Here is a 22,682-nt window from a genome sequence, read left to right as displayed (position 1 = left end):
TCATGTCCCTTCTGCCCCACCCCTCTGTCAGAAGGTGGCCTCAGAAAGTGACAGGTGCCAATCCTGCCCATGCCTGGTCTCAACAGCCTCGGAGGAAGAGGTAGAACTTGGATATTCTTTGTCGTGTTGATAAAATGGTTTCATTTAACTAGGGAAGTGAAAGGTTAACCAGTTAACTGGTAACCAGTGGGGGCTGAAGAAGCTCCCCCCACCATGGGCAGGGGGCTGCTCCAGCCCCACAGAGGACCTGCCGTGGAGAGGGGCTACCCCTGTCCTCAGCAGGTCCAGAGCAGCTTCTGTCCACGGAGAGCCAGTGTGCCACGCAGGCAGGGGCTGCTCCTCTGGGTGCTGGGAGCCAGCCCCAGCGCAGGGCTGAGAGGGAGAGCCCCACCAGCTGGGGGCCGTTTTAAAAAATGAAGCCTTTTTTTGTTTCTTTCAGAGAGAAGACTGTATTTTTGGTTAGCCTGAAACAGCACAGCCACAAAACAAGAAAAACTGCCATAAAACAACCAAAGGAGGAATTTTGCTTAAATGTCCAGCAAAAACCTCACCTTTGGCTGAAACAAAAACATGGAGACGCTCAAATCCAAAGATTTTTTTTCAGAAAGTCAAGAACTAGTGAGAACAGGGATTATAATTTAAATTGTTTTGCAATTTTGGCCCTACTCCTGCAAACACTTTCACCGACGCCGAACTAAATGGGATTATCCACACAAGTAAAGTTAACTGCGTCAATAAGTGCTTACAGGAGCAGCAGTTTCACTATGGCATGTGCTACCAAGAAAACACTCTTGTGCAGAGATTGCTTTAAACAAGCATTAATTCTGAGAGCCTTTACGTGCAGAACAAACCAGGAAATTCAGGAATCAGGATTCCTAAATTTGCCCTTGCGAGTGAATAGGATCTGTTGTTAGTGATCCCAGAGCCTTGTGCAGATTTATTATGCAGATATTAAAACCCACCTCGAAAATAAAGTTGAAACTATTGAGCGTTGGAAGATGCTTTCAAGATCTTTCCACTCTGATTCATGCTGAGAAATCTTGTCTGCTGGTAGAAAGCCACTGATCACGACCATTATATCACAGGAAACCAGTTCTAACTGCCATGGAACAACATGCAGGAAGATTTTAAAACTGTAATAAATCAACTCTCGTTTTAACAAACATTTATCAGCTTGTTTTTATGTACTAGCCACTCTGCCATTCAGATGACTCAGAGCTTGGCATTTTGTGTTTATGCAGAAAGTGCGGTTTGCTAGCAAGAGGAGAGGAAGGGAAAGTTCAGCTCCTTCCTCATTTCAGCATTACGTTGGAGTGAAAGTAGTGACTGTCTCCTGCCACGGTGGGACAGGCTGGCTGCATTGGTAGCCCCGCAAATCTCGGACGCGGATACAAACTTTGTATCTATGCCAGGCTTGAAGCAGGGAGAAATTATTGTCGGACATCTCTGCGCTGACCCACAACACCCGCCTGTAATTGTGTGTGTTGGCACTCACACAGTTCTGCCCACGTCTGGGTGATGAAACACGGGAATAAATTGCCGAGGGGGGTTGTGGAATCTCCATCCCAGGAGATATTTCAGAGCAGGTTGGACAGACACCTGTCAGGGATGATCAGATGGTGCTTGGTCCTGCCGTGAGGGCAGGGGGCTGGACTTGATGACCTCTCGAGGCCCCTTCCAGTTCTAGTGTTCTAGGATTCTGTGTCCTAACCTCCTGGTCTGCAGTTCTGAGACACCCTCTCCCAGCTCTCAGGCCACTTGTCCTAGGACCAGCATCACCACCAGGCCAATGTTTTAAGCACAGAAACTTGGAACCAGAATCGTATTTCCTCTTCTCTCCTGTCTCTGCCTGTCCTTTCCCTCCCTGTCCTGCTTTCCCTACTGGCATGTGGGGCCGGATTAAGGCATGGGCTAGCCGGGCAGCTGCCCAGGGCGCCAACCTATGGGGGGTCGCCTGATGGCAGCTGTAAGGGGCACGCAGCGCTCCTTATAGCTGCCATCAGCCGCCGTGCGCCCAGCTCCCGGATCATGGGCTGCAGCAGCTCCCAGCGGCCACCCTGCAGCGGCCGCCCGGGGCGGGGGCCGCGTTAACCCCCACAGCACCGGCCAGCAGCACCCTTCCTCCCGCAGCCGCAGGGCCTTGCACGGCCAGGCTCAGCCCGCCCTGGGTGGCCCTGGGCTGCGCACTAGCGGCGGTAGCCGGGCTGGGCCGGGCCGGACACGTGTGTCTTGCTGCCGCCAGCTCCGCGCGCCCTTCCCCACATGCCAGGAGGGGGCGGGGCCGCACATGCGCCCTTCCCCTACCCGGGGCGCAATTGAACTGTCTGCCCGGGGTGCCAGAATGGCTCGGTCCGGCCCTGGTGACAGTGGTAACACACCTGAGGGAGAGTCTCTTTCTTCTCCCACTGAACCAGGCGGAAACTCTCATCACATCAGGTAACTGGTATAAATTCTTCTCTCTCTCTGCCAAGAACCTACCCTAGCCCCCAGCCTGTTGGGCTGCCTGCTGCTAATTAAAGAGCGGTGTACTCCCCCCCGCCCCGCACACACACCTCCCCTGCTGTTTCCACGTGGAACACACCTTCTGAGCAACCCCCTCATGAGGCTGTGTGTCTTGTCCGGGCGAAGGCACCTCGGCTAGGCTCCACGTCGCTGGGCTCACACCTGACCACAGCCGGCCACGCTGAAGGATGCTGACCCCTGCCAAGTCCAAGGGACGCACATTCTTTTACTCCGATTCGTCATGTGCCAAGGGCTAAGCAAGAAGACCAACCCCCGCACCCCCCCAGCATCCCAAGATGCTCACCCCACGGCCCCGCCACTTGGTCACTGGGGGAATCAGCACTCCTGCCTCAGAGCGCCCCCTGCTGGTCGGTGTCCCAGTCTCTGGGGCAGGTCTTCAGCCAGCTCCGCTCGGGGTCCCTTCCTGCTCACAGTGCCCTCTCCTCCTCAGACTGTCCTAGGTCAGCGCCCCTGCGCTCTGGGGTCCTCTCCTCCCAGGGAACCCCCAATTCCCCTACACCCACTTCACCTCAGTGACCCACGGCCAGTCTTCATCTAGCCCCTGCCTCGGGGCAAACTGCAGTCTGACACAGCCACTCGTCACTGGCAAGGGCGGTCGACCTGCTGCCTTTGCCTAGCCTGGCTGCGTCCCTGCAGCCAGAGTCTCCTCAGGCCTTGCCTCAGGCCCTGCAGTCTGGGAGTGGGGTCAGGCCAGAGCTCCCCACCCCTGCTCTGTCTCAGGAAGCCCCCCACTTCCCTGGCAGCCAGGTCCCTCCTGTTCTCAGCCAGAGCAGGACTGTCTGTTCTCCCTCCCTCCAGCAGCCCTTATTTATACAGCCCCAGCTGGGCCCTAATTGGCTGCATCTGCCTCAGCTGCAGGCTTCACCTCTCAGCCTTTTCCCAGGGCTGGGTTTTAACCCTTACAGGGCCAGTGCAGGAGAGATGCCCCATCACAGAGAGGTGCAGCTCACCAGAGCCCCCAATGCAGATAATGGGAGTCAGAGTGCGGGAATGGCAATGATTTGTTGGATCTTTCATTCCTCTCCATTTGGCATTCATGTTTCCTTTGCCTCTCTTCTCCGCTCCTTCCCTGCCCCCTGGCTCTCTCTACTCCCTCCCTGCTTCCTGTCATTCTTATCCTTCACTCTGCTCTTCCCCGCAGCAAGGAGAGCCCAAGTGAAAACCCTTCCTTAAAGAAAGGACAGGCCGGGCGCAGATCACCCCGAGCCGGGATTCTGTAGGAAAGTCTCGATTTCTTCGGGGCAATCTTGCTGGGAATTCAGTGACGCAATCTTTGACCAGGTGTATTGGCCCGAGCGGCTGTTTTGACCGACTATGGTGCTGTACCCCATATTCTTTACAAAAGTAGTTATGACGAGGCATAACTGGAAAATGCGTTTGGCAAAATAACCCCTGTAAGGTGTCGTTGGGAAGCTTGTCCTCCCCTGACTGTGTATGTTCTGTTTGTACATATGGACCATTTCTGTATCTGAAATTAAGACCATTGACTGTAGATTTATTATCAACGGGTTCGTGTTGGAAAGCCTATTTCCAGCCCATCAGGAACAACAATCGAGAGGCCAGACACAGAGCGAATAAGAGACAACTGAGCAGGGGAGAGCGGTCTTCCTGCAGACGTGTTACAATGACGTGTCTATGTCCCCTGATGCTGGAATCCATCTTGAATTTGGTAGTTTCCCACAGGGGTGTGGGAGAACTGGACAAAAGCTCCCTTAGGGAAATTCTGTAGGAGGCGAGAGAAGTAAACAATGTTGGTCCTCAGCTGGCCTTCCAGACTGCTCCCCACCCCGAGAGGAGACATGAAGGTCAAATTAAGATATGCATTCCAGCTGTGTTAATTACATAGCTGGAGTTGACGTGCCTAAATTCGAGTTTCCGCGCGGGCTCCACAGCGGGAGGTGAACAGGAGCAAATGCTCCCGTCAGCTTCCCTGACTCCTCATGAGGAGCAGGAGTACCAGCACCAATCATAGAATCCTAGAACACTAGACCTGGAAGGGACCTCGAGAAGTCATCGAGTCCAGTCTCCTGCCCTCACTGCAAGACCAGGCTCCATCTAGATCATCCCTGATAGATGTCTGTCTAATCTGCTATGAAATATCTCCAGTGACGGAGATTCCACAACTCCCACAACTTGCCCGATAGAGGCACCCTCTGAGTTCAATTTAGCAGGTCCTGACTAGACCCACTAAGTCAAACACCAGAAGATCGATCATGGCAGCGTCAATCTTCTGCATGGTGAAGACATGGCCTCAGTGGGATTAATCATCCCGCGTTTGCAGGATGAGGGCCTAAACATGCAGCTAAAACAGACAGGGCTCACTATGCAGCAGTGTTTGCAACCTGTCCGATAGCTCAAAAAGGAAATAAATAAGGCTAGGCAAATCACTGGGGTTATTTCAGTCATTTCTCGTTGCGGCTTAGCCTCAGATTGGAATTTTCTCAAAGACACTGCTGGGAACTCTGGGCTGACTAAATTCTGCACATCAGGCTTGCTCGCCAGCTCCCTTCTGAGCTGTTTGGGGAATTCACGGGTTGCCTGGACACGCCGGTTGCGCGCATGGTTCCGTCCCGCTCAGAAGTGTGCGCCTCTTCGGAGTCAGGTGCGCAATGTCCACATGTGTGATTCTGAGCGAAAGTCTCACTTTCTGAAACTACCCAGCAATATTTCCCACTGCTGCGGGGAACCCTCCTGCTACTAAACTCCGTTGCTGGCAGAGTCCTGGAAAATGAAGAATCAAAGCAGATGTGGCTTAGAAACCTCTATGGTATGTGGGAATGGTTGAACTCATTTGCCCAGTAATAAACAACCGGATCCAAAGGCCGCCCGAGGGTAAAGGAGTTGGTGTGGTGTGAAGGACAGCTCCTCTGATTGTCAATAGGCGGTTGTAATTGTCATGGTAACGCTGGTAACCTCAGCAGGCGAGAGCCAGAGTTCTTGCTGCTTTTGAAGACTCCCTTTTACCCTGCGGCATTGCCTGCGTTAGGGAAAGGAAGATCTGAGCTCACCTGGTGCAGGCCCCATTGGGGAGCAGCGCTGGTGTAGACGGAGCTTGGGGGTGAAATCCCAGCTCCACAGAAATGTCAGCCTGTCCTCGGGGCCAGCTGGGTCCGAGGGAAGAATGCGAAGGCCGGCCAGGCAGGGTTATGACTGGTGGCCTAGAACTGCCGGAACCACCGTGCTTTATTCCCGCAACTGCCTTCTGTCCTTGAAGCCAAGGCGGCAGCTGGTTGTGGGGGGTGCGCATGGGGGTGGATTTTGCTGGGTATTTCAAGGAGTCATTTACAGGCTTGCTCACACCATCTCCCAGCAGCACCAGTCCCGCTTTCTGCTCCTGCCCCAGGGAGGCTGGCTGGCAAGATTACACAGAAAGGTGATTCTCCCCCCCCACACACACTGTGTCTAACTTGTATTCTAAAACAGCCCCTACAACCCCAACAAAACCCCTTTGTGATGCCCCATCCCCAGGCTGGCCCAGCTACCTGCTGCATTCGGGCTCCTCTTCAGCTAGTCTGGGTGAACAGTCAGACCTCCGTCACCCCACTGCCCCGATCAAAGCCACCTGGGTAATACCCTCAGAGGCCCCTTCAATGGAGCTTTGTGGGGCTGAAGCTCTGACGAGGCTTGGGGGGCAGGAGAGGGAGAAGCAGAGGCTGTTCCCTGCCTTATACCTCCTGGCCAAAGGGAGCGAGAGGGCAACAGAACCTACAGTCCTGAGCTTCCTGCCTCCTGTGCCCCTGTGCAGATGCACACGGGTAGGTCCTTTGGCCACATCCTCACTGTGCCCCCATCCTAATGCAGGGCCGCAAGGCAGTGCCAACCGTGGGAAGTGACATTCTAGTGCAGATGCTTACAGAGTTAGGCAAACATAAGCTGCCATGTGCCAGTTTCACGCTGTAGTGTAAACCGGGCCTGAGACAGAGGAGTCACGTTGGTGAAAAATGCCCTTTGATGTCTATTAAAAAGTGTCTGTGTGTGCGTGTGCATGTGTGATCTGAAACAACAGAAATGATGAGGGGTTTGGAATGGGTCCCACATGAAGAGAGATTAAAAAGACTTGGACTTTTGATCTTAGAAAAGAGGAGACTAAGGGGGGAGATGATAGAGGTCAATGAAATCATGCCTGGTGTGGAAAAAGTGAATAAGGAAAAGTTATTTACTTGTTCCCACAATATAAGAACTAAGGGTCACCAAATGAAATTAATAGGCAGCAGGTTTAAAACAAACAAAAGGAAGTCTTTCTTCATGCCACGCACAGTCAACCTGTGGAACTCCTTGCCAGAGGATGTTGTAAAGACCAGGACTTTAACAGGGTTCAAAAAAGAGCTCGATAAGTTCACGGAGGATAGGTCTATCACTGGCTATTCGCCAGGATGGGTAGGAATGCTGTCCCTAGACTCTGTGTCAGAAGCTGGGAATGGGCGACTGGAGTAGGAGCCCTTGATGATTCCCTGTTCTGTTCCCTCCCTCTGGGGCACCTGGCCTTGGCCACTGTCGGCAGACAGGCCACTGGGCTGGATGGACCTTTGGTCTGACCCAGTGTGGCCGTTCCTATGGCTTCCCTCTGCCCCCAGCCACCAGCGCCAAGCCTCAGCTGGGCAATACCAGGGGTGACTGGTGCCTGCAGGGGAAGGGGGTGTAGAGAGGGCCACGGAGGGGAACCCCATTTAGCAATTCCAGTGTTGGCAGGGGCAAAGTGCTACCACAAATCCCCAAAGGGCAACACAGTGTCCTCTCCCCTGGGGGTAAAACACCCCCTGCACCTGGCTGAGAATGAGGGACCAGCCAACACCAGGAACCAAACCCAGGTCCTCCTGCTGGGCAGCCAAGGGAGGGTTGTGCGGGGCTTGACCAGTGGGTCAGAGCAAGGGCTGCGGCTCGTGTGCCACCATTCTGTCCTTTCCCCGTGTCCGCTCCCCTTTGGAGAGCCTTAGGGTGCTCCACCCTGCTGAGGGTTGTGTAAGAGTGACGCACAGCCGGCTGTGCGGCGCTTGGGAGGTGTAACTCCACGCCTCTGGCCTGTAGGGACAGCCCGGGGCCAAAACCTCCAATGCTGCAAACCTGTGTGAGCCTAGGACAGCCGCGCGCCCTACTGTGTGTTATTCTACAAAGGTAAATAGCTTTAAAGGTCAGACGGGCCACACGAAACCACCCAATGGACCACCCCAAACCCTGGTGTCAGTGGGGGAACGCTGCTGACCTCACTGCTGCCACTGGATCGAGGCGGGTACGTTGTGGGGGGTTATTCACATACCCAGCTGTGCACAGAGCCTATGCGAGAGGCCAGCAGCTTGCATTGCATTGCGGCACCGCGCCAGGCCTGGAATAAAGGCAGTAGAACCGGAGTGCGTGGCCGGGGGAAGCTGGCTGAGGGGCCACCCAGCCCCCAGGTCTGACGGAGGTGGGAGAAGCCGAGGGGAGGGAAGGCGCCGGTCTCTCCGCCCCGCCGTGGGGAACCAAAGCAAAATCCCGCTCCGCATGTGGGTGATTTCACCAGCCCCCCCACTGTCCCCAGGGACTGAGCCAGGGCAGGCTGGTGGGCTCCCTGGGGGCTTCTAGTGATGCCTCAGCTCCAGTGAGCTGGCTGGGTCCCGCGGTTACCAACCCCCAGTGTCTATTGCCAGCCCCCCGGAGGTCCAACCCCTCCGTGCTGGGCCCAGGGGACAAAGGAGCCCCCGTTGTGCGCGCCGGGAAGGCCCGTTCAGCGGGAGCAGAAGGTGACTAGTGAAAACAACGATGCTCTCCGCAGAGGGATCTGCAGGGCCGCTCCTGGGAGAATTTTCTACCCAAGCCTTTTTTCCAGCCGGTAAGAGCATAGAACAGCTGCCCTCTGCTGGGGGCAGGCCAGAACTGCGCGCCTCTGCTGAAGGGGCTCCCATTTTAAGTGTTCCTTGTTCTTATTTTTATTTCCTCACAGTGCCTGGGAGCCCTTGCCGTGGGCCCGGTCCCCGGTGCGCCAGGCGCTGTACGCACGCAGGCTGGAACGGCAGGCCTAGCCCCAAGAAGCTAATGCATCCTCGTGTGCAGCGATGGAGGCTACAGAAGACAGCCAAGAGGCCACTTGATTAGAAGTGAATCCGAGAAACTTTGCATGCCCCTGTCTGCTCTTAAAGGAAGCCGCCAGCTTTATTTCCAATAGCCTGGCCTCAGCACATAAGAACGGCCCTACTGGGTCAGACCAAAGGTCCATCTAGCTCAGTGTCCTGTCTGCTGACAGCGGCCAGTACCAGGTACCCCAGAGGGAGTGAACAGAACAGGTAACCATCAAGCGATCCCTCCCCTGTCACCCATTCCCAGCCTCTGACAGACAGAGACTAGGGACACCATCCCTGCCCATCCTGGCTAATAAGTATGATCTGTCCTCCATGAACTTATCCAGCTCTTTTTTGAACCCTGTTAAAGTCCTGGCTCTCACAATATCCTCTGGCAAGGAGTTCCACAGGTTGACTGTGCGCTGCATGAAGAAAAACCTCCTTTTGTTTGCATTCGGTCTGGCTTAGTGATCAACAGCCCCACCTGCAGCTGTGACGCTCAGGGAATGAGCTGTCGTCGCACCTGGGTCATGGGATTGCATCCTGGATTCCTGATCCCACTGGCTGTGGTTCTGCCTGAGGCGTGGGTGTTTGACCAGCTACCTGTGCTAAATGGCAGCTGGTGTCGAGCGAGTGTCCCCGCCCACCGGAGCTATCAGCTCTGCTCCAGAAGGGGGGCTTTGGGCAAATGGGGGCTGAGTCAGTGCTGAAGTAAGGACCCCCGGTGGTGCTGGGCTGGTCCTTCAGAAGAGCTGTAAAACTGAGGTCCTGGTGGCTTGGGGGTACTACAGACCGCCTAATACTTTCAGCAAGAGAGAGACGATAGCCCATGTCTCCTGGCCACACTTCCTGTCCCAAACAGCTGTGGGTGGTCCTGCTCACTACAGAGGGGGTGTTGCCTCCCCATCCCAGAGGCGGCTGCGTTTTGGTGGCAGGGACGTATGAAGTGATCTGGTGCTGCCACCCCACACGCTGCGTGGGGGGGGGGGGGTCTCCCTGTCCCACCACTCCGGCTACCTGCAGCGAGGAGCCCCCGAGAGCTGGATCCTGAGGAGCGCGTCGTTCCTAGTGACGCCTGGGACTATGGATCCCAGCGCAATGGAAGGGCTGCCGCGCTTCCACCAGGCCACCAAAGCCAGGGAACGCTTGCACGACATTTCTATGGACAGTGAGCGCCGCACCGTGTCTCTCCACTGCGCCCGTTGTGCCCCAGGCCCACTGGTTATGTCTGATTCCAACGTATCATTATTAGAAATATTGACAGACTCGAGTTCACCCTTTCACACTGCCTCAATTCGGCCCCGGCCCCCTCTCCGGTTTGCACCTCCCCCTCTCTTTGGCAGAAAGGGAAGGAATTGAGGGCAGGGAAGCAGCGTGATTGGCTAGCCGAGAGGAGTGTGTGTGTGTGTGGAGGGGGGGGGGTAACAGGAGCAACCTGCCCCACCCCCTTGGGCAGCTGGCCAGATGTCAGAGCCACAGCAGGGATGGCAGGGGAGCCAGAGAAGGGGCCTGGAAGCTGGCGGCTCCGGACAGATGGCAGCCCCAGCAACTCCTCGCCAGGACTGGTCTCCGGGGGCAGGCGCTGCACCGCCCAGGCTCAGCTCCAGACATCTGCAGCAATGGAGGCATCTGTGCACTGGCCTGGCTCCCACTCGACTGAGCAGGAAGGCCCGCCCTTTATACTTCCTGTCCCGCCCCCCCTACTATCGGCTCGGGGCGGAGCTGGCCCAGCTCTGCCCACCAGGGGAGTGGAACGGGCCCTCAGACTCAGCCGGAGGTCACTCCGCCCCCTGTGGACAACCCGCCTGTACCGCCACACGGCACCACCCAGGCAATCGCGGCCACACCAACTCTTTAGCGCCCTGGCTCAAGGCGAGCTAGCGTGCGTCTGTCTACACAGTCTGAGTCAGTCTACACAAGCTGTGAGCCTGTCTACACAAGCTGTGAGCCTGTGCGTCTGTCTACACAAGCTGTGAGCCTGTGGATCTGTCTACACAAATTGTGAGCCTGTGCGTCTGTCTACACAAGCTGTGAGCCTGTGCGTCTGTCTACACAAGCTGTGAGTCACACCTCTTGCTTCCAGAGCCCATGTAAAACTGGGGCTAGTGAAAGGACAACGAGGCCTCCGATTTGGCAGCTAAGTCTTCAGCGCAAGGTAGAACCATACAGGCTGGACCCGGAGCCAAGGGCCATCCAGACTAGGAGCCAAGGGCCTCCTGCCATGGCCAACGTCTCGGGTTGCCAACCCTCCTGCTCTCACCAGGCGTCTCCCAGAATCACGCCCTGTCTCCTGGAGGCTACGTGCCGGCCCCTTTGCTATGGTGTTGGAGGACAGGCAGAACAGAAGGCCTGGTCGGTCCCGTGGATCAGTTCCTAGATTGTGTTAGGATGAGCTCCAAGGGCGGTGCACGTTTCTGTTCAAAAGCCCCACCCCTGCAATTTCTTATCCTGAGTGTTGTTCCAGGCCCCTGGCTATTCCCCTCCCCGGACTCTGAATCCCATTAGCTCTGCCCTGCCGGGGGACTAGGGCTGCAGGAAGGCCCAGGAATAGTGGCCGGGTTATTTCCCGCCCCGTTGCGCATGCCTCCCAATCCCGTTAGTGGCTTTGGTGGCAGCTGCACGCCGAGCAGAAGTTTCACTGACCTGCTTTGGCCCTTCCTGCTGGAGTCACTCCAGCTGCTAGCAGTGTCCAGAGCACACCTTAGCTGGGGACGGGTGGGTTGAATGTGTCCTTAGAGAATGGCTCTTCCTCACCCATGGGCCTGTCGGTGAGCCACGTCCAGCGTGATCTGCTTTTTCTGCAAGGCCGAAAGGGCGAGCGGCGTGGCGGGGGGCTCTTGGGCGAGGGAGGAGCTGAGGGGGCGCTCTCCCGGGGGAGAGTGGGGTGTGTGCAGCTGGGCTGTGGGCGGGTGAGATTCCCTTTTCAGCACATCCTGAGACGGCTGCCGGAGCAGGGAGGCGCTAGACCCTGGGTTTGCATGGCAGGACGCTCCTGTACGCGAGGTGTGGGGCACAATGAAGAACACCAAGGCATCACAACTGCTCTCCCCTTCTTTATGGCCTGCCGGGCGGGGGCAGATCCCAAAACGTCCTTCTTTTGGACGCCGGGCTCACGGTGTGGAAAAGGCCATGAACTGATGCTCCCCTATTCCACAGCCATCTCCCATCCCGCCTGACACTGCTCTCTGCTTTTCTCAACAAGAACCACCCGGGCGCAGCTGAAGACAACACTTTGCATCCCTCTGGTAACCAGGGCTGCGATCTGGGATTCTCTCCCTCCCGCCCCTCCCCGGGTTTTGTATAAGCACAACTTTCCCGCAGGGGCCCGCTCTGGCACCCACAGAAGCCGACTTCAGCAGAAGCGGGGCCCTGGCTCCGGCATCTCTGTGGGCGGCAAACAAAGCAGATGGAGCCGTGGGACATGTTTGGAAAATACTGACTTTATTCAATGAGTTGATGTACAGGACCAACAATTTTATCCAAATGCACATCATCATGAACACCTACTTGGGAATATATTACAGCTATGTAATTCCTGCTAGTGTGTCTGTCCAGACTCCTGTTACAAAAGAAGCACAACAACAGTGGGGTTAGGGAATATGATGGGTTTTTTAGCAACAGTAAAAAGGCTTCAGTCTCCCCCATTTCATGCCTGATCCATTTCGTGCGCCTCAGAGACCCATTGCTCGTGGCGCACTTTCCATTTCGCGTCTGCTCACGTTCCCTGTGTTTAATAAAACAAGAGACGCTCAGATGAAGCGGAGGACCCTGCTGTGTCATCAGACCATGCCAGGTGAGATGGGCTTTGAACCACAGTCCTCTTTAGACTCACAAGCGCTTGCTGTGGCCAGGCTGGTCATTTCAAGTGGCAAGAGGCTGGGGAAAAGAGCCATCAGAAATGTGTCAGATACCCAGCAAGCCTTGGGAAGTGACCTGAGTGAAGCCTGGGCCCAGCTTGTTAACCAACAACTGCAGCGGAAGATCTCAGCTTTTTAGCTCCATGATTTCTTAAGGGTCACGTGATGTCAGGCCACAGGGGGTTAAACGCAGAGTGCCGGGAGTGCTTTAAGAGGAGAATGTAAAAGACCAGATGGGAAGGTGGTTATGGTCAATGCATGAGCCAGCACTTGGCTTTTGTCAGTCACACGTGAAAAGTGAAGTCATCAGACTCCAGGGGTGTGTCTAATCTACATGACTCCATCGACGGAGCCCTGTAGTTTAGATGTACCCCAGGAGATTTCCTTGAAAGCATGCGGAGATCTTCGTTCTCAATGAATCCTTGCCCAACCACACATCAGCCAACAGGCCCAGTGCCTGTTGACAACCATGCTTTACATCCTCCTCGGGGCTGCCAACAGTCCTTGGTCTAGATCGTGTCAGCAACACCAGCCACACCACAACCCTCACCTACACCAACACCCAAAAGGAGAGCGGACGCTTTCTGACTGGCGGGGTCTTAGTGAGCTAGAGAGAGCTAGGAAGGAAGGACGTGGCAAGAGAGGGAGGGAAGAAAAGGCAGGGGAAAGACTGAAGAACAGGGGAAGAAGAAAAAGAAGACGACAGCGCGGTGAAGAGAAACAAAAAGGCAAAGAGTTCTTCAAAAAAGAACTAGACCGATTCATGGAGATTAGGTCCATCAATACTCATTAGCCAGGATGGGCAGGAATGGTGGCTCTGTTTGGCAGGGGCTGGAAATGGGTGACAGGGGAGAGATCACATGATGATTTCCTGTTCTGCTCACTCCCTCTGGGGCATCTGGCATTGGCCGCTGTGGGCAGACAGGACACTGGGTTAGATGGACCTTTGGTCAGACCCTGTATGGCCGTTCTTATGTTGAACAGAAGGAAGAAGGCACAGAGGAATAGGAAAGTTTCACCTACTTGTTTATTTATGATGCCTGTAGAAAAGGTTAAAATCAGGCTGGATAGAGCTTGTGCAAACCTGGCTAATCAGAGGAAGGGAGAAGACAGCCAATCAGGACCAGACTGGGCCCTATAAAAAGGCTGCAGGGCAGAGAGGAGCTCACTCTTGCCCTGACCAGCAAGGGAGAAGGAACGCGGTCCCAGTAGAGGAGGGAAGCAGCAACATCTTAGATAGAGCAGAGCAGCAGAGGGTGAGCTCCCGCCTGACCTCTCCCTGATTAAAGGGACAGAGAAGGTGCAAGGGCGATGGGGAGCAAAGGCAGTCGAGGACAGTCGAGGGCAGAATAAGGCTAACGCTGGAGGGTTCCTCAGTCAGGTCCTAGAGCAGTGGATGGACATAGGTCCCTCCTCCCCTTGCACTGCACCGTGCCTTGCAGGATGTGATCATGTTAGACTGCTGCTTACCCATGAGGTGAGGGGCTACTCCTGGGGGCTGCAATAGGCCGCTGAGGCAAATACATGGACTGAGGACTTCCGGTAACCGCGGACGAGGGGAGAACTGAATGGTGAGGCCTGCCGGTAACCGCGGACGAGGGGAGAAACGAGTGGCGAGGCCTGCCGGTAACCGCGGACGAGGGGAGAACCGAGTGGCGAGGCCTGCCGGTAACCGCGGACGAGGGGAGAAACGAGTGGCGAGGCCTGCCGGTAACCGCGGACGAGGGGAGAAACAAGTGGCGAGGCCTGCCGGTAACCGCGGATGAGGGGAGAGCCGAGTGGCGAGGACTGCCGGTAACCGCGGATGAGGGGAGAAACGAGTGGCGAGGACTGCCGGTAACCGCGGACGAGGGGAGAACCGAGTGCGAGGCCTGCCGGTAACCGCGGACGAGGGGAGAACCGAGTGGCGAGGACTGCCGGTAACCGCGGACGAGGGGAGAACCGAGTGGCGAGGACTGCCGGTAACCGCGGACGAGGGGAGAACCGAGTGCGAGGCCTGCCGGTAACCGCGGACGAGGGGAGAACCGAGTGGGAGGCCTGCCGGTAACCGCGGATGAGGGGAGAGCCGAGTGGCGAGGACTGCCGGTAACCGCGGACGAGGGGAGAACCGAGTGGCGAGAACTGCCGGTAACCGCGGACGAGGGGAGAGCCGAGTGGCGAGGACTGCCGGTAACCGCGGACGAGGGGAGAACCGAGTGGCGAGGACTGCCGGTAACCGCGGACGAGGGGAGAGCCGAGTGGCGAGGACTGCCGGTAACCGCGGATGAGGGGAGAACCGAGTGGCGAGGACTGCCGGTAACCGCGGACGAGGGGAGAACCGAGTGGCGAGGACTGCCGGTAACCGCGGACGAGGGGAGAACCGAGTGGCGAGGACTGCCGGTAACCGCGGACGAGGGGAGAACCGAGTGGCGAGGACTGCTGGTAACCGCAGACGAGGGGAGAACCGAGTGGCGAGGACTGCCGGTAACCACGGACGAGGGGAGAACTGAGTGGCGAGGACTGCCGGATGCTGCGGGCCAAGGGAGCGACGTGTGTCTAGAGCACCACAAGATGGTGACTGAAGAGTAGAGCAACGAGGAAGCAAGACACCAACCAGAAGGCGGCGCGCTCCATGGACTGTGCTAATTCCCAGCACGAACAGCAGGAGGCGCCGCAGTGGTGAGCCCAAACACCTTTACAATGCCAACACCACAGAATGGGATGGCAGAAGCAGCAACATTCGCAAGTTCTAACCGTTTCTTTTCCACGTGCTCCTAAGGGAACCACTCACACTAGGCCGAGTGCGGAGCAGCAGGGAAGCTGAATGGAGGACGGTGAGAGCGGGAGACGGAGACAAAGGAGGAGGAGGAGGAGGAATGGGGCAATGTAAGAGAGGAGAATTGAGGTGAATAAAGATGCAGTTCTTAGGCAGTCTGAGACCTAACTCTGTACTGACTCACCAGCACGTCATTTCTCTGTGCTATTTCGGCTGCCTGTTTCCCTCACTCCTCCTCTTGCCTTCATTAGCGGCTCACGTTCCTTTTGGGGCTGTGCACAAAATCCCTCCTGTGGGACGTGGATGAGTCCTGCGTCTCCTTTGGGGCTTGGTTCACCATTGGATGCGTCCTCCAGGGTGACACATTTGGACCAGGTCAGGCACCTATGAAACAAATGTCCACCAGAACTCACCTGGGTGGCTTTGAGGGACGGTTTCTTTTGAACGCAAGGTTTTACCACCAGGGAAGCTGAACCCCAGAGCCGTCTGAGAGATGTTTATTTCTGTGGCAGCCACAGCTACCTCTCTGTTCCTGCATGCCAATCAGATGTGCCACCTTTCAGACCCACGCCAACAGGCTGTGGGCCGCACTTCCTGCTTTATCTCCTCCAGCTTCTTCTTTAAAACGCCGCGTCTCGGATTTCCTTTGCCTTTCTCGGGCGATGTTTGCCTTGCTTTGCTTGGCACATCACTGTATTCCTGAGCCTGGGCAGGGAAGGCCCACAGGTATGTCACAAAAAGTACTTCTCCTGAGAAGGTTCTCTGAAGACCAGCGTCAGCTCTGGTCCATTTGACAGGGAGACTTCTGAAGAAAGGCTACATCCACCTACTTCTTCAGCTAGTGCTTAGCTCAACAACCAGCCACGCTGGGTCCGGGCAGCCAAGCCATACCTGCTTAGTGAAGAGGGTTCCCAGACTTTCCCGGTGCTTTAGCTGCCTGGCACCGGTTCCGATGACATTTACTGCAACTCACAATTGTGGACGTTGGTGTGCTGGGGCAGGAAACAACAAGGCAACGGCAACAAAGAAATATGACTGCTTGGCTCGTCCCAAATAAAATAGGGCCCTGCAACCCGGGACTCCCTAACTTACGGCAACAAGACTGGACGAGAAAACAGGCACAGAGTGTAAAATGGAGGGTGTTCCTCTCTTCCTCCAAACTGCACAACCCCACGGGGATTTGACTCTGAGGAAACATGCAACACTGGCATAAATAAAGTCAAAATGCAAACGGATTAACCATCTGAGTACGACTAAGGTTTGTGTTTGACTTGCCAACAACCGTGTGACGCTAATAGCAACTGCATACGCTAAGCTTCCTGCCTCTGCCCGCGGACAGACTGCGGCTTCCCAAGGCTTCCTTCTGCACTTCCTTTCTTGAGTTACAGCCACGGTCTCAAACGTCATTGTTCTCTCAGCTCCTGTCCATTTCTCCTTCTGAGCCAGACTTCCACACCCGCCGGGGACACGGGTCTTTCTTTCCCTACCCCTGGGGATAGGAGAGGACGAATGCTAAAGATTCTGAATTACCGCTCAACTGCCATCCACATGGAGCTCACAAAGAACTAAAGCTGATGGCCTACAGGCCTTGGAAAGAAAACAGATTATTTATTTAGGGGCGTTGCCATGGTCCTCGTGCCTAGGTACAGGGTCTCTCTCTGACTGTCTCGGTCAGGGGTGGCCAACCCGTTCCGTACAAAGAGCCAAAATAGCAGTGGATACAGCGCAAAGAGCTGGGGCAAAAAAAAAAAAAATGGCCTTCCCCTTTAAGAAATGTGTTTAAAGGCTTTTTGGCCACATCAGGCTCCCACCGGCTGCCACCATCTTGAAGACGTCATTTTGAATGGCTGCACCGAACGGCTCCCCTGTCCCGGAGAGCACAGGGAGCCAGGAGCTGTTTTCAGGGGTGCCCGGGTGGCTTCACGAGATGCACTTTCGGGGTGGGGGGGAAGGGAGGGAGAGCCGCATGCAGCTCGCAAGCCGTGGGTTGGCCACCCCTGCTCTCAGTCAAGAGCCTTCCTCCTGGCTATCATTGCGGAGTCTGCGTTTCTCACTCCCCAGCTGCTTAGTGCATACAAAGGTTGGACTTCTTCATCCGCACTCCCGAACATCAGCACCAGTGGGAAAAGCAGCAACAGCGTTAGGTCAACGTGTATGGCTTTCACTGACCACTTACAATGCTGCTTTGCGTTGCAAATAACCAAGAGAAAAATGCCAGGAATTCACAGTTCTTTATTCTTTTCCATGCCCACCCAGCTTCCCTGGCCTTTAATGTCAGCACCTCAAAGGCCTTGTTGTGCAGGAGTTCATTCCAGTGTGGCACTCAAAGGGTTAATAAACCACGGCTTCTTGGACAGATAAGACATAAGCTCATTCACCAATAGGAGCACATGAATGGTGACATTAGTCGATCGCACGTTACGGTTTCCTATAGCGGTTCCTTGGGCTTTCCCCACAGCCAGTCGTGTCGCAGGAGAGAACGCTGGGCTTTTTCCCCAAGCCAATGCTCCCCAAGAGGTCGGGCAGCTCATGAGTAATGGCCCTTTCTATCTTGTCCAGGTAACAGCCCCCCATGTAGGAGCACTGCTGAGCAAGCAGCTTGAAGCTGCTGATGGGGTTGATGCCGAAGAAGTCCTTATAAGCCTCGCGGTTGGGGAGATCAAACTTGCTGACATTGGTCTTCGCCAGGATGGACTTGAAGATGTAGAACTTGTCAGGGTCGTCCACAATGTCCTTGAAGACCAGCTCCCCGTCGCTGAAGAAGGTCATTTTGTCCTTGTAGGTCTGCAGATAGCGGTCGACCAGGAGAGCATGGATGCGCACCCGGATGGCATGTTGGCGGATGAAGGCAATCTTATTCTCCAGCCTGTTTTCAATCACCTGGTTCATGTCTTCCAGGAGTGAGATCTCTTCTTTCAGGAACAGATCCTTGTGGGTTTCAGGCTGATACTCCAGTGGCCAGAAGGAGCTGACGTAGACCCGGGGAGGTTCCGTGACGTTGATCAGAGGAGCCAAGCTCCAGAACAAAGCGCCATAGACTCTCATCAGTTCCTGGGTGACGAGACTGTCCGCTTTGTTCAAGATTATTCTGATCTGAGACTCCCGGCCCTTCAGCTGGCGAAACAACATCTCCAGCTCCAGCCCCACATCCAGCTTTGTAGGGTCAAAGACGACAAAGATGAGGTCTGCTCTGTCGATGAACCACTGGCACACGTCGTTGAATGGATAACCTTTGGGAGAGGAGAGAGACAAATCATACAGAAATGTCCACCTCCAACCCAGGATGGATCTCTGCAGACAACAGCATAGAAACAACACAAACCCACCCTACCCCAGCACCCTTCCGACCTAGATTTCGTAGAGTGGGAAATCTCAGCTACCACAGTCATCGCAGAGCATCTCAGCACCAATAGCCACAATCCACCTGCACTTGGTGCTCGTGCCTTAGAATCATAGAATCCTAGAGCTAGAAGAGACCTCGGGAGTCACCAGGTCCAGCCCCCTGCCCAAGGCAGGACCAGCCCCAACTCAATCATCCCAGCCAGGGCTTGGTCAAGCCGGGACTTAAACATCTCTAGGGATGGAGATTCCACCCCCTCCCTAGGGACCCCATCCCAGTGCTTCCCCACCCTCCTAGGGAAAGAGTTTTTCCTAATATCCAACCTAGACCTCCCCATCTGCAACTTGAGACTATTGCTCCTCGTTCTGTCATCTGCCCCCACTGAGACCAGCCTCTCTCCAGCCTCTTTGGAACCCCCCTTCAAGGAGTTAAAGGCTGCTGTCAAATCCCCCCTCGCTCTTCTTTTCTGCAGACTAGCTTAGCTGGAGTTCTCTAGTAAAATCCTGGCCCCAGTAAAGTTAATAGAAGTTTTGCCCTGGGGCCGGAATCTGCCCCCCTCCTCTCCCGGATTTCAGGGAGACGTTATGAGAGCGGAAGCGGGGAGGCCATTTAATGTGTGTAATTAATGCGCGGATGATCATCCAGTTAAATAACAGATTTTAGAGGACAATCCAAACATTGTAATAACAGTACTGCCTTTCGCCTCTGTGCCTGCTCTGCTGCACACTCTGCTGCCCCCTCGTGGCTGGAAGTGTGTTTTGTGTCTTCCGAAATGAAATTCCTTCCAAGTCAATTCCAAACGTCCGTTTTCTCTGGAGCCTGCTGTTGATTCCCTGGGCTCTGTTTGTTTTCTAAGGCCATGCTTTGGCCACCCCACTGCTCCCTAACATATCTAGCATATGGGGTGCCCAACCCAGCATGCTCTCCAGGTGTGAGACACGTTACCCCGGAAGGGGTAGTGCTCCGTCATGTCCTGCTTTAGCACAGAGGCTGTGGCAGGGGCTGGGATCAAAGGGCTAAGAATGCGATAGAAAATGATGGGCGAAGCGCAACCCATAGGCTAAGCACAGCCCAAAGGCCACAGAGGAACACGGCTGTCTTGGCTCTGTTTTATGAATTTTGGGTGTGTCCCTGAGGTCCCTGCGAGGCTGCCGTTATAAACCCAGGCAAAATTTCAGTGCGGCTGCAACTTAAATAAACATCCTCATCCCCCCTCTCCCTGCTCCTCCTCCTCACTGGCTCTTTATTGCATGTGCCCTAATGGATACAGGGTTTGACTGGATTCCCTTCCTGGAACAGTTGTTGTATCTTTTTTTGTGCCTTCATTTCCCCATCGGTTAGCCAGGGATAATGCTACAGCCTCCTTTGCAAAGTGCTTTGTGGTCACGTGACAGACAGCAAGGGACTGGGATTCGCTCACATTCATATTGCGCCTTCTTTTCTGGGGTCTCTTAAAATGAGCCCAGCAGGTGACTACCTCGTTCTTGCTGCTTGCGGTTTTCAATGATGCCCGGCGTGTCTACAAAGGTGACCCTCTCTAAGAGCTTATGAGGCACCTCTATCCCGATCAGCTTCTCCAGGAAGTTCTGCCCGAACTTTTCGAGGGGCGAGAAGGAGCGGGCGCTGTCAGCGGCCATCACAATGCCCTCAATGGTCTTCAGCTTTGGGCCATGCATGATGACCGTGAACTCAGAGGTGGTTGGTTCGGCCCCTGTCCAGGAATAAGAGAAGCAGAGCAGGTGACTATCTGGGCAGAAACCTGCTTACTCATGATTGCAACGCATCAGGTACTGGCAAGTGAGGTCAGAGAGCATCTTACAATATTATATACCTCGAGCCTTGTAGAAATGTCGTGCAAGTCTACACTACAGAATTGTCAGCCTAAGTTAGCTCAATGTGCAGCCACCGCAGTCATTAAATGGCTTGCTCCTTGTGGCGGTAGTGCCCCTCCTCGCCTGGAGCACTTGCATGGCTTGAACTGCCAGCCTGGAGCAGCGTGGGCTGGCTTCTGAAAGCCCTCAAGAGTCAAGGTAGGTGACAGTGTCTACCCTGAGGCCATGTCTTCACTAAGCAGAAGATCGACACTGCTACAATTGATCTTCTGGAGTTTGATTTAGCGGGTCTAGTTAAGGCCTGCTAAATCAAACTCAGAGAGTGCCCCCATTGGTGGCCAGCACTCCTGTTCCTGCTTCCCGCTGTGGGAATGGTGTGGAAACTCAAAACAAGGTACGTCAACTCTAGCTATGTAATTAATGTAGCTGGAGTTGTGTATCTTGATTCGATCTTCCCGCTTAGTGTAGACCTGGCCTGACTGAGCATCGACCTAACAACACTGACCTGTGGGCTACATCTCTTGTGAAGGTGGCATTAAGTGGGCGTAGTGGGCGACTTACACCACCAGCAGCTACATTTTAGCATAGAGGGCTTATAGAGCCAGGCCGATACAGGCTGCCTTACATCGACTTCACTCTGTAGTGAAGACCAGCTGTAGCTATTCCATAGATATATGAGTGCAGGAGTTACTTCCTGCTGTTGTTAATCTACTGCAAACATGAAAAGCATGACAAAGGCCCAATTCCTGCTCTGCTGTCTAGTGCCTTGACTCTCCCCACCCCCCCAAACTGAACTCGCTACAGGTTTCAGTTCAGCTTTGCTCCCCTCAGCTGTGTCCAGGAAGCAAAGGGAGTCGGAGCTGAGCAGCGGCGCTGGGAAATGTCACACCTGTCGTTAAAGGAAATTAATTGGCTCCATGTGTGGAGGGGAAAGAGAAGAAAAGGGCAAGTTCCCCTTGTTAGAGGATTATCGCTCTGCCGGCCTGGAAGGTGACCTGCAGTGCAACGTCCTACCAGGCTGGCAGAGCCTACGGCCCACAGGAAGGTAGATGCACAGTTTGATCTTGGGGGAGAGCTGGAAAGGGGAGGAAAAATCGCATCTCTCTCTCTGCATACAGGAGCAGTCTTACAGGCGCGGCCCAGAGGACCATTCAAGCCCCCCTTGAGCAGAGCCGTGGTTGTCACCTAACCGCCGGGGGGTTGTAATGAGTAAAGAGGGCGGCTCAGAGAGCAGCTGGGACAGTGTTTACCAGCCGTGCTCTGGCTGGAACGGACTCGAAGTGCCTGTACGAGCGACAGCGCCTCCGTGTCCCCTTTGCACAGCACGTTAAGCAGAAACAATGGGCGAGCCGGAGCGCACGGTACCTGTGTACAGCTGGTAGGGCGTGTCGTCCAGCCCTAGGAGGTAGTTTATCATGGTGGATTTGCCAACACTCCACGGTCCCAAGAACAGCACCATCGGCTTGGAAGTGATCTCCCCGTCTGCAGAGAGGGGCGACAACCGCCGGAAGTGAACACGCACCGGACCCGCAACGCCCCACCGGAACGAAGCGGAAGCAAGAGCGGCCCCGTCCCACATGCTTAGCTCAGGGAAACGTTCCCCAGTTCCTTCAGCCATTTGTAAGCACAGCGACTGAACTGCATGGCGCCAGGGTCACGGACACGCATGTGCACACAAGCTACTTCTGCTTCTAGGGGGCGCGTCGCCTTCAGAACCCCCACTCCTGGGGCGGAGTAGCTGGACCAGACAGTCTGGTCTCTGGCTACCCAGGTGCCAAATGTTAGCTAAGCTCGACAGGCCAGGAGGTTGTCTGAGCGTTCGCCTGTGAGGTGGAAGAAACAAGATGAACTTGATTGCTGGCCTCCAGGGGGCCCAGAGTGGAACAAGCCTTTGGCTGCCTAATATAAGTGGGTGTAAGGTCCTCTGGCAGTACCTCTGTCCACAGCATGCAGTGGGTGACCTCACCAGACCTGGTCCAACTTCCACTGAAGTCAATGGAAAGACACCGGTTGCAGTGGGAACTGAAGCAGCCCTCAGTGAATGGTGTTTTGGTCGCAGCTGCTCCCCTGCAGGATCCTAGAACCCTAGAACTGGAAGAGACCTTGAGGGGTCATCGAGTCCAGGCCCTGCCCTCATGGCAGGACCAGGGCACTGTCTGATCATCCCTGACAGGTGTGTGTCCAACCTGCTCTTCAATATCTCCAGTGAAGGAGAGTCCACAACCTCCCTAGGCAATTTATTCCAGTGTCTCACCACTCAGATAGTTAGGAAGTTTGTCCAACCTAAACCTCCCGTGCTGCAATTTAAGCCCATGGCCTCTGAGAATAGGACAAGAAGCAAAG

The 22,682-nt window shown here is 55.1% G+C and overlaps 1 protein-coding gene and 1 long non-coding RNA gene across 4 annotated transcripts in view; both read right to left on the bottom strand.

The window, feature by feature from the left end:
• Positions 1 to 964: 964 nt before the first annotated feature.
• On the bottom strand, positions 965 to 3,226 carry LOC142818538 (uncharacterized). The gene is made up of 3 exons (XR_012896044.2): positions 2,807 to 3,226; positions 2,582 to 2,700; positions 965 to 1,099 (listed from the first exon to the last, which is right to left on the bottom strand). It is a non-coding gene; the product is annotated as an uncharacterized LOC142818538 (long non-coding RNA).
• Positions 3,227 to 11,975: 8,749 nt separating this feature from the next.
• Positions 11,976 to 22,682, bottom strand: part of SRL (sarcalumenin) — a 71,900-nt gene continuing 61,193 nt past the window's right edge. For all 3 annotated transcript variants that reach the window (XM_075899103.2, XM_075899104.2, XM_089782212.1), the window contains 3 exons: positions 21,705 to 21,821; positions 19,985 to 20,218; positions 11,976 to 18,397 (listed from right to left, as the gene is read on the bottom strand). In XM_075899103.2, coding sequence (XP_075755218.2) covers positions 17,586 to 18,397; positions 19,985 to 20,218; positions 21,705 to 21,821 — 1,163 coding nt within the window. In that variant the 3' untranslated portion in view covers positions 11,976 to 17,585. The remainder of the gene's footprint in view (positions 18,398 to 19,984; positions 20,219 to 21,704; positions 21,822 to 22,682) is intronic.

Source organism: Pelodiscus sinensis, chromosome 15, assembly GCF_052426305.1.
Source record: "Pelodiscus sinensis isolate ZL-2025 chromosome 15, ASM5242630v1, whole genome shotgun sequence".
In the NCBI taxonomy this organism is placed as follows: domain Eukaryota; kingdom Metazoa; phylum Chordata; order Testudines; family Trionychidae; genus Pelodiscus; species Pelodiscus sinensis.
This window is presented reverse-complemented; position numbering and strand designations above follow the sequence as displayed.